The following is a 12,030-nucleotide window of genomic DNA, read 5'->3' as shown; positions in this document are numbered from 1 at the left end:
TAGGTTGTAGGAGATAAGAGTAGCACTGGGCAGGAGCCTGTCCAGGGGAGAGTATAGCTCTGTGAAACGATTTGCTCCTGTGGCCCTTCAAACTGCACTAGCAGACCTCCTTTTCTTTCTTCTTGCAGAAACATTAAATGCCAGAGTTTAAGGAGGAGAGAAGGTTTTCTGTAAATTTCCACTTTGTACAAAATGAGAGTCAGTCCTAAAAAGTTCAGATACCAATCTCAAAATGCAAAGATAAGTGACTTATAAAAGTTCTCCAGATCTTTAAACTGTTCTTTTCTAGGTTTTATGATTTTCTTCCTACTTGTAGAAAATCAAAATTATATCTTAAAAGCATATGGCACTTGTTCTGATTAGGAAAAAAAAATTCTTGATAGCCTTAGAAAAGGAAATAAAATCCCATTTTAACTGTAGAACATGGTGGCTCGTGGAACGTGGAATGCCTACTTGCTTCTTTGCTGATTCTGGCCAGCAATCAAGAAATACTGCTAAGGTAATACTGACCAGCATTACCATAACACTCCACAGGGTCAAGGCGACTGATATAGATCACATTCTTAATTCAGCTGGCAGGTATTGTATATAACACACATATGGTGCCTGATGGAGCCTGTTTAAGGGTCGGGACAGAGGTGAGAGGCAAGGAGAGACAGAGAGAGATAGGTTCCAGATGGCAATACCAGCCTGCCGTCTCAGGTCTGGTTCAGGACAGAGAAAGCCTGCATTTTGTCTGAATTACGTGCATTGCCCTCGTTTATCTAAAAGATACATTCTTCTTGTTTCTGGATTTGGCAGGAAGTACAGCAGGATGCATGTAGGCCACCCATGGCTCACCCCTCTGCCATTCCTCCAAGCTAGCATCAGTGTCTCTCTCCCTCAGATCCTTGACCTTACAGGTGGACGTGAACTTGCTGCAGCCTCTCGGGTCCGAGCAGCTGCTTCTGTATGTTTGCCTCTGTAAAACAGCTACAGGAACATACAGACTCTCAGAGTGGATCATGTGCAACCACAGGCTAAGAGTACGTGGCTGCCAGCTCTCTCTTCATCCCATCCGAGGTTACACAGGTTGACAGTGATGCTAGATAAATGTAGGCAATTTATTCCCAGGCAGTTCACTTCATGGTGTGTTTTGCTTGTTTACTGTGCTCTCTCACAGGTCAGCTATGCCTCATCCAGTCGTCTCTTGAGCAACAAGAACCAGTTCAAGTCTTTCCTCCGCACAATCCCCAATGATGAGCATCAGGCTACGGCAATGGCAGATATCATCGAGTACTTTCGCTGGAACTGGGTGGGAACAATTGCAGCCGACGATGACTATGGCCGGCCAGGCATTGAAAAGTTTAGGGAGGAGGCAGAGGAGAGAGATATCTGCATTGATTTTAGCGAGCTCATCTCCCAGTACTCGGACGAAGAGGAGATCCAGCAGGTAGTGGAGGTCATCCAGAACTCCACAGCAAGGGTGATTGTTGTGTTCTCCAGTGGCCCAGACCTGGAGCCTCTCATCAAAGAGATTGTCAGGCGAAACATCACCGGTAAGATCTGGCTGGCGAGCGAGGCCTGGGCCAGCTCTTCCCTGATAGCCATGCCGGAGTTCTTCCGTGTCATTGGCAGCACCATTGGGTTTGCACTGAAGGCAGGACAGATCCCAGGCTTTCGTGAGTTCCTGCAGAAGGTGCATCCCAAGAAGTCCACCAACAATGGCTTTGCCAAGGAGTTTTGGGAGGAGACATTTAACTGCTATCTCCCAGATGGGTCCAAAAATTCTCCAGCTTCAACTTCCTTCCACAAGGGCCATGAAGAGGGACTGGGAGCTGGAAATGGAACGGCTGCCTTCCGACCTCCATGCACAGGGGATGAGAACATCACCAGTGTGGAGACACCGTACATGGACTACACACACTTGCGGATATCCTATAATGTGTATTTGGCGGTATATTCTATTGCCCATGCCTTGCAGGATATATATACCTGTACCCCTGGGAAAGGACTCTTCACTAACGGATCCTGTGCGGACATTAAGAAGGTTGAGGCATGGCAGGTAAGTCCTTCATTTGTGTGCCTGTGCAATATACTTGCAGAAAAAAGACAAGCTGTCCCGGATGCCTTTTAGGGTGCCTTTCATAATCCTGGGTCTCAGGCACAGCTTAAGGCTCATGGGACGTAGCATATCACTTGTGTGTGAGTTAGGTGCACGGTCCCACCCCACAGGGAAAGTAAGGTAAGTTGTGTTAGGTTTGCTGCAGTGAAAGGGGCTTAAACTAAGTTAAGTTTTCTTGCGTTTGCTGTGGGCCAAAAGTGCACACACAGACAATTACCACAGACTGGCTGACGCAAGGTAACTTGATCATATATTGAGCCCTTACATAAACAAGAGGGCCTGGAGAGAGCACATAAACAAAGAAAACAGTTTTTAGAGTTCATTTTCTTTGGCAAGCTCTATGTCTTTTGCAATCTCACAGCAATTTTCCATACAGGCTGTATTTTTTCCCCACAGTTTTAAGCTTATATAGGATCAAACTAAAGCAGGTTGAGTAATGAAGGAAAATAACGTGTGGCTATTGCGCAAATAATAGATAGTTGCTTTGATTTGGCAGTGATATTTGTAAACTGATAAAATGATACTAATGACTTAGTCACATTTGCCCTTTCATTCAATGTGTTCTGCCCATTGGCACATGGATGGTATTCTAGCATTTTGTCTTCTGATCCTTTATGAATACTCTATACCTTACTGTGTGTCTGATTGTGCTATCCGATGTGATATTTAGTATGTGTTTTTAATATCTACTGCGTTCTAAATAACAGAATTATCTTGTAAGGCTATCAAATGAAGATATGTCAAATATGTAGCAAATTCTGTTTGCCCTGTTCTTGTCATCACAGAAAACTTGGGCCCAAACGTGCCTGAAATCAGAACAACATGGGTGAATATAAGGAGGATCACATCCCCATTTGCATGTGTAATTTCCTCTATTCATGACAGTCTAACCAAAATAAAGGCTATCTGTGCCACAAACTTTGCAGATGTTGGGTCAGCATTCATGGGAACTGCAGTTTGGTTCCTGTCTAGTCTCAGTCAACGAAAAAACATCAGTCAGATCAAAGTAAAAGGCTTTGTCCTGACATTTATGGGAAACCTGCACTGCTGTAGATACCTGATTTGGGTTTAGCGAAACCACTTTACTCAGAGTTGATGAGTGTGGGATTTGACCCTGGTTTAGGGGAATCCCGCGATTGCTGGCTCTCTCTGGGGGTTCTGTCTTTCAAAGCTATTCTGTTTTTCAGGAGCATACTGGCAGAAGTGGGCAAGTCACAGACAGATTTAGCTTTCACTCTGTTGGTAAAAATGATCCAGAATAAATATATTTTTAATTCATTCCCTTATGCCTTGTCGAGTTGGAAAGTAAGGCAGGATATTCATACCATAGCTAAGTAAAATAATGTGGTGTTTGTTGAGGATTCCACAATTGGGAAGAATGTTCCCTCATGTCTGTGTTGTCTGGTGCTGAAGGAGGGCTATATCAAAATGTAAAGCATCCTGCTGATCTAGGCTTTTGGATATGCATACTTGCCTTAAAGGAGGGAATCGGCATCAAGAAAGAATATGTGGGGGATAACATGACTGGGCAGCAATAGCAGGTGCTACAAAGGAACAGGCTATCCTTGAAATGACCACCATTATGTGGTGTTAGCTGTCAAGCATATTTGATATTTGTGCATTTTTTCAATTCATTTCAAAATCAAAGACATGAATAGCAAGTAAATGCCAAATTTGTGTGCACATCTACTTCATATCAGGCATTGCGGCTCATTACCCTCGGGAAGCTTTCCTCAGCCTTAGGGGTAATGAGTTCACCTCACAAACGTGCATCCTCCAGCATCTCCAGAGAGCAGTTTTGTGATAACCAGACAGAAAAATATCTTTCTACAATAGTCAATCTCATGTGCAGCAGTACTTCTGCTGGTGGTCAATCAGCTCAAGGGTTTCATGAGCAACCCGAGAGAGCGAAGGACAGCGTTAGAAGTCTCCATTCCTGAGACTGGAGGCACCAGCCGCTAATAGCATCTGCAATCACTGCCCAGGTGGTGTGGGGGACAGATAAGGCAAACCCAGTGAACTCATGGCTCCATTAGCCTGAGCTATTGTCCAGAGCAGCCCTTGCCAGCGGGGTCAGTGGCTGGGGCGGATACATGGTGCGTTCCACAATTTAGTTATGTACCATTTAATTTCGTTGCCTTTCAAGGGCATTATCCCATTAACACATATGAGTTATTATTTATTCGTTGTCTGCTAATTGTTAATTTTGTATTTTGTAGTACAAACCTTTTGGAGGAACCGCTTTATATAATTCATGGAGGGTGCTTGTGTGGGTCTGTGTATAAAAATAACATTTTTACCTCAGTGATCAGTTCGTTTGAACTGGACAGCAGGAAGCCTAGCACAGAATTACTGTGAGTTCCTTAAATTGGGTGCAGTTCCCATATTAAGAATTTACGATTTGCAGTTTAAAAAAGCTCTAAGTATGTTTCAGCATGGAGAGGATGGGATTTTTCTGTGTCTCCCAAGCTGAAATATCAAATACTAACAACTTTTGTCTTGACTTATTTATAGCTACTTGTTTAAGAAGCTGCTTACTCATTTTCTCCACCTAAGTCAGCGGCAGACCCTCTCCATAAATTCAGTCTTGCTTCCTTTTGTTTTACCAACGCCACTGAAGCCAGCTGTGGGCATTCCCAGTGGAGATGGGACTGGTCAGCCCACGGTCGCAGGCTGCAGCAGCACATGCAGAGATGCAGGTGCAGGCAGAGCTGGTGAGCAGGCAGGGCAGCTTCCAGGTAGGAGCTGTGCCAGTCACTCTGCACGCAGAGCTGCCTGTGGGGTTGAAAGTCCTCTGCCTCAAAATGGGAAAACTGGCACTTCTGTACTCTACAGAAAATTACAGGCCTTAATAGGATGTCTGTGTTGCCCTTATTCTGAGCAATGTGTATGCCTGCAGCCGTCACGTTTTAAGAATCTACCCTGCTGCAAGGCAGAAGATAATCCAGGCGCACACCTTTGCAAGATGCCTGCAAAGAGCAGATAGTATTCTCTGCACATGCCATTGTTGTGTCCTGCACAATATTGATCAAGATCAGATTAATTACTTCTTTTAGCAGTGATTTGTTCAGGTAACAAAAAGGTGCAGGGCAATCCAGAACAAAATGTATAAGCAATTTCTGTCACATTTGGAGAAGGCAAAATTTTACACAAAGCACTAAGGTTTAAAGTGCATGACTGCAAATAGTACAACAGAAAGAATCTTCTTAAAGGACTCTGTCACCTCTGATTATCAGACGCCCATTCTCTTCTGATGATGGGCTGTGATATTTTTAGGAGACTGTATTGAGTAGGGCTAATTCTGTGGGTTGCTCTGGTTCATGGACTGGCCTCCCCCAAATACAGGCTCTCCTCTAAGCTATAGAATAGCAGTGGGAAGGTATGGCAAGAGGTGGGACATGGGCTCAGGGCTCCTTTACTGATGCTGCCTCTTTGTCAAAATTCCCTGCATCTTTGGCCTGTTTCTCCGTAACAGTTCAAACAGTCTGCTTTTGAAGACCTTTTTCCTTAATAACTTCCTTGATAATATTTCCCAGGTCCCTCAGGTTCCTTCATTTTCTTGGTCTCTGCTCACATGGCTATTCCCATGGTCACTTCTAACAGCAAGTCCATCTGTTCTTTTTTCAGTTCCTCTCTGAGCAAAGATTTATAACCCTTTGGGGCATTTACAGGAGCCTCTCTAGTGTCTCTGTCTCCTTTCAAACACTGGATGGTCCTGCAAAAGATAAGGGGAAAACTAGTAGGGGATCCTAATCTGTCCTTCAGAGCAAGTATTTACTACTTCATATTCTTTCTGCATGAGAAGAGGAAAAACCTGTCTTGTCTTCATAGTTCACACTGTTCTTTTGCCCATTCATTTGGCTTCTTGATGATTGCCAACAAGCAGCTGATGGGCCTCTCTTTCTGTCTCACAGTAAAAGCATTGTAATTAAATAGGGAGGCTAGGCTCTCGTGGATTTGCAATGGCAAAGGTGTGCAGTCACAGAGTCATGGAGCAGAGCATCCTTAGGTGGACTCCCAGACGGTTTGCAGGTTGTGGTTACACTGGAGGCTGTGAACTTTGGCAGGTTCATGAGTGAAAAATGAGATAGCTCTTCTAGGCACCAAGGCAAAGCATGCTGCACAGGCTGAAAAATGTGTCCTGTAATGATTAGCAGGTTAAAGACGTGCTCATGTAAATTATTCTATGCCTAGAAATCTGATTGACCTCAGACTTAGTGAAAAGCTGCCATATGCTGTTCCACAAAATAAAAGCAAATACAAATTGGCTTCACCTAGCAACACCTAAAGACTTATATTACACCTGTGCACCTCCCAGCCAACGGTTCCTTCCTCTGTGCTGGTGATATGCATTATGAAGAGGTAAAAATGGATTGGTGCCTTCTTCAACTTTACATTTAGGTATGTCTGGCTGGCTGGCAATTGATTCTGAAAGGCTTTAAAGAAGTGAATGATGCCTTAGATGACATACATCTCTCCAGACCTTTGAGCCTAATGGCTTATCTAATCAATTTTGTGTCTGTTGAACTATATAGGCCTGTCTGAACAATTAAAATGGTGTATGGAAAGCAGCTGCTTTGTGGCATAGAGAACAAACCAGTATCAGAACAGGTATTAACTGAGGCTGGTGTGAAAATCAGTCATTTGGGAAGAATTGCAATGAAGACAGAGGAAGCTGCTGAACATCAGGCAACTGCAAAACCTCTCCTAGTCAGCATTACAGATACACTGGAGATATATTTGTTCTGAACAGAAAGCAAGCATTTCACCAGTGTGCCTTCATTGTGGGAGACCAAACTGAGAGGCAGACAACTTGATTCACGCACAGAAATGTGTGGGTCAGTAGAGCAAACACAGCTTTTTCCCTACAAGGGCAATAACAGATGATCGGTTACTCATCAGTTTGGAGATAAAAACTTGCCATCAGCTGAGAACATCATTTGTGAGCTCTTCAACTAAGCAGACAATAAATGGAGTATTATTTAGATGTCTCTGCAACTAAAAGGAGAAAGACTTAACTGGACCTTACTAAAGCAGGGGTCAGGCTTGTAACGTCACCAGTAGAAAATATGCCAGGGAAACCATCGCCCGCCCCAACAGGGCTGCTAGAAGAAGGGTAGATGAACTGCATGCAGCAAATACACAACCTCTGTGTCGTGAAGTAAGGAGTTGTGGTTATTAATTACTTAGTAGAAAATGGCTGAGATTCTTCTGCATCAGGGTAGTACACACTGCCTGAGGACAAAAAATGCAGTATTCCTGCCCACACCCAAACCTGTTGAATTTTTCATAAAAGTAATTTTCAATATAGTCACTTATGCGCTGCATTACAACAAAAGCTGTATTTGAAAAGAAGCCCTTTCTAATATTTATGAAGCTCATTTGTACCTTTGTCACTTGGGGAAAAGAATACAGTTTTGCAGCCTATATTGGACATGGGAATTTTAGGGAAGGCTCCATGAGGTGCTCACATAATGTCTCTGTCTGTAGCAACTTCAGATAATAATTATCCCTTGAATTACCAAGACATCAGTATCTTTTACTAAGACACAGCATGTCTTTGTTACATAAAAGGATGTAAAGTTTCTTCTAGGACTGACCTTTCCTGATGCTATTCACAAATGGAGCTGGTGGCAAAGGGCACCTTGAGAACCCCCTAATGGCACTCAGAAAGTGATGTGAGGAAACAAGTGGGTTTATCAAAAATTCAGTTTCATGTCATAATCATTCCTCTGACTTGCCTGATTTCCATTTACCCCAAGGTAGGTCTGAAGCTAAATTCAAAGGCATGATAATTGCAGCATAGTTTATTATTTCTTTTCTTTTTGGGTGGTCAGCCATCTTCACAGATGCTTTACTAACCAGCCACATAGTTTTATCCCCAAAGTGAACTTTCATGCACTATGAAGGACTATTGTTGCTCCACACAGTGGGTAAAGTTTGGAGGAAGGAGAACAAATCACCTTTTATGTCATATAAAGGACCCTTTTGCCTTGTAGGTTTAAAAGAGTGATCTTCTCACGGAACCAGATGCAATACTTTGCTCAGAAAGGACTTTTACCTGTGTCTCTAGGAGAAATTACATGAAGGTTATTTAGGAACTGTAGAAATCAAAGCCTTGACATGACTTTTTTTTTGTTGGCCAAGACTTATATTGATAAAGGAAATGGAAAAAAAAATGTTTTAAGCTGGTAGCCAAGTGCAACATGTGCCCAAGCACAGTAACAGGGCTTCTACTGGGACTTTAGTTGACCATTGATGGGACCTATGACTGTGCTTGCAACAGATGCCCATTCTAAATGTCTGAATCAGTTGCATGAGTTCAGTCAACTCAGTGTGACTACAGGAAACTTTAGGGCTCTTTTTTTTTTTTTAATGGATAGTAGTTCTTGAATAGATTATAAATAACCATTGAACTCAGGTTTGACAAATGACCATTGTTTCGTTAAAAGAAATGACAGCAAGTATGCACTATTAGTTGATTCTCATTCTGACAGAGAGAGGCAGCTTACCCAAGCACTGAGGTAATTCATCCTATAGTTCCAAATAGGAAAGAATTTACAGTCAAAAGCTATGACTTGTTCCTGGCCTAGAGAAAGGCACAGTTTTTCAAATCAATATCAGCAGTGTTCTGTGCAGGACGCAGTTTCAGACCTTGTTGGGACTTTGAAGAGGCTGATCCATAAAGGGCTGTTAGAAGAAAAGTGACAGCAAATGGGTGCAGAGAGACACATATACAGATTTGTTCACTGCACAGCTGGGTAGAGACAGCATGAAACACCACCCGGAAAAGACTTTTCAATCAGATTTTGATTATGCAAGGCATTATATGTGAATTATGCTACTTGAAAACACTGAGCTTGTAGGATAACCACTGGCTCTATTATTAGCATTAATAGGTAGACAATTAATTATGTATTATTTAGTATTTAATTTAGACTTAAATTAATAAAAAGAGGCCTATCTGAAGCTTTTTGATACTTCACCACAACAGTTATTGTGCAGTATGATGACTTCCCAAGAGCATTAAAACATCGTTTACTCAGTCAGGACTTCTGCCAATAGATCCTTCATTGTTAGTACACACAGCACCCTGGGCCATTGTACCCAGTGGATTTCTCCATATTATATGTTACAAGTGAAAAACAAAGCAATTAGGGCATTAAGTCTAGATTAGGTGGCCATAATGGTTCTTTCATATCATGGCTGTAGGTAAAGACAGCAGCATGCAGAGTGCAGTACAAAATACCATCTAATAGGACTGACAATTACCTCTCACTGTACTTGTACTGTTGCCTTTGTCTGTCCAGAGACCATCTTTCTCCACAAACCTTAATAGGAACCTAAAAATGTTCAAATGGAGTCACTTGCCAAATGATCATGCAGTTTGAAATCCTTTGTATAATAAACTATGTAAATTTATGCCACATTCAGGAAAGTAATTTTGATCCAGCTAAGGGATGCTTCACATTGGATGTAAAGCCCAGGTATTTCATTTCTGAAAGGCTGTGTTTGCCAGTCAAACTTGTGTTTAGCCAGATTTATTTCCCCCAAAGAAAGTAGACCTTTCTTTTATTAGTATGATCCATGGCAGGTCACATCTCTTGTCACAGATCATGTCTTATTTCTAGTTGGGATTTAACTGACCTTTAGTTTCATTGGTCCTTACTTGGCCTTGCTCTATTAGATTTAAAAGTCCAGATGAAGTACTCATTATTTTTCTCCATGCAGTATTCCTGCACATTGATCAACTTATTCCTCGGTCTTATCTTGATAATTTAAAAGAGTGGGGTTTTAGTCATAAGATATGTTTTCTGCTTTATTTCTGTATCTTGTCCATTCACTCATCCTTCTTTTTGCCATATATTCAGTATTGCTTTAACAGCCTTAGCACAGCCAAACAGTGAAAAAAAAATCCCACATTTACATGCTCTTATTATTTCTTCATTTATATATGCACAAGTTACATTAGCCTTCCTTGCCACAGCATACAATGGAAAGGTCCCATTGAGTTGCCAGTAATACTTTGCAGGATGTGGTACCCTTTCTGTGCCTGTGGCTTGAATTTCTTATGACATGATGCATAAGTCTGAATTTCACTGTATTAAACACAGATGTTTGAGAGCAATCTGGGGGAAATGCTTTGTCTTGATTATTATTATTATCTAGCATTGCCTTAATCCATGCATTTTCTGCAAATTTTCCCAGCAGCACTTTTCTATTTTCTGCCAGGGTATTGATGAACATATTGGGTAACAGTGAGTTGTTTACTGAGGCTGGAGGAATTCCCCATGAACTGATGATCTCTCTCTGTTGATACGTGTTTTTACAAATCTGTTCGGCAATTCTTGATCCATGAACAGATGCTTTACATTAAATGTAAAGCTCAGATATTTCACTTCTAAAGGGGTGTGTTTGTCAGTCAACTTGGATTTAACAAGATCCGTATTCCTCAAAGCCTTATTGACTGGCAGTAATTATGTTTCTGTCCTATGATTTTGTATTAATTGATCCTCAACCCAAAAATCTTGTTTTGCCATTGTTTTTCCTGGGATTGATGTCAGACTAACCAGCCTGTGGTTGCAGAGGACATCCCTCTGCCTTTTACGGTATTGTCTTTGCTTGGCAGCTCTTGCAGCCCATCAGAGGCTGACTCTGGAGTGGCCCACAGAGCAGAAATACAAGCCTCTGTAAGAGGCCTGAGCTCTGATTCATGCCCAGCATGGACTGACACAGAGGGAAACTTCAGGCACACTGTTGGGAGTGCATTATACGTGCAGGTGTACCAGAAAGGTGGATGGAGATTGCTGTGGAATAATATAAGATAGCATATTGACTTTGTCATTCAAAGCCAGTGGCATTTTTATATGTATGTCATAAACCTACTGTATTAGCGCTCTTTTTATTGCTCGTGGAGTGCTGTGATGAACTGTCTGGTTCTGTCAGCCTTTTAGATCCAATTTAAATTGCTCAGGCTGTTCTCTAATCTCTTTTTAAGGACCTTCTACCTCCGTTAATGTCACGTTATGGCTTCAAAACAAGTGCCCTTGGGATAAGAATGTCCAGGGGTTTTTTTCTGATAGCAAGGGCAATAACATATCATTCATTTAGCTTTCCTCCCTCTCCTCCTTAGCTGTCTCTTTAGCTTTCCATCCTCTTTAGCAGTCTCTTACAGCCTTATGTCATGAGGATCTCGCATATATGACACCTTTCAATTTTAATATGTTCAAGAAATTTCTTAATAGGTTGCCTGGTGATTTTTTTTCTTCTTTGTTCTCCAGGTTTTTTTATGTTCTACTTTCTGTTAATATAATACTTGTGTTTCACACCCTTGTTTGAATTGTCTGTGTTGGATCAGTGCTTTTAGAGCACACCATAATAAATACTGTTGTTTGAGCTTTATTTGTATGATGAGGATAGTAACGTATCATTACCCCTTAATTAATGAGCTTTTATTTTAATGAACACAGCCAAAATTTCTGAACTGATAATGGGTTTATTGTGCAGGCGGTACAGTCATTCAGTCCTTTCCTCTACCTTGTCCATGGATTTTCTCTGTTCTGTTGGGCACAGAGACCTTCATCATCACTGGCCTACACTTGTACATCACTGGGGCAGAGACCAGTCAGAAGCGTGCTTGATTTTGTAGAGCATTATATTCCACGTCTAGGGATCCTCCACAGACATTATTTTTCATTTTGCTACCATGATTTTTGTCCTGATTGTTAATTGTTAATTGAATTGTCTGATTGTTAATTGAATTGCCCCCTGTTGTTAATTGAAACAACACTGTCCAAACAAGCATTTTGACAGACTTAAACTAAGTATTTCCCCTTTTTCCCATTAAAAAAAAGTAATTACAATTAAAAACGGAACTGTCACTTGAAGGTCACATTTTTAAGTTTGACTTTAAAAAACATATTTGC

The 12,030-nt window shown here is 41.6% G+C and overlaps 1 protein-coding gene across 2 annotated transcripts in view; it reads left to right on the top strand.

Annotated features, from left to right (window-relative positions):
• The window catches only part of CASR (calcium sensing receptor), a 75,248-nt gene that overhangs the window by 44,484 nt on the left and 18,734 nt on the right, over nt 1-12,030 (top strand). For both annotated transcript variants that reach the window (XM_049824910.1, XM_049824911.1), the window contains exon 4: nt 1,163-2,044. In XM_049824910.1, the coding sequence (XP_049680867.1) occupies nt 1,163-2,044 (882 nt within the window). The remainder of the gene's footprint in view (nt 1-1,162; nt 2,045-12,030) is intronic.

The sequence above is a fragment of the Accipiter gentilis genome, chromosome 21 (genome assembly GCF_929443795.1).
Source record: "Accipiter gentilis chromosome 21, bAccGen1.1, whole genome shotgun sequence".
In the NCBI taxonomy this organism is placed as follows: Eukaryota; Metazoa; Chordata; class Aves; order Accipitriformes; family Accipitridae; genus Astur; species Astur gentilis.
This window is presented reverse-complemented; position numbering and strand designations above follow the sequence as displayed.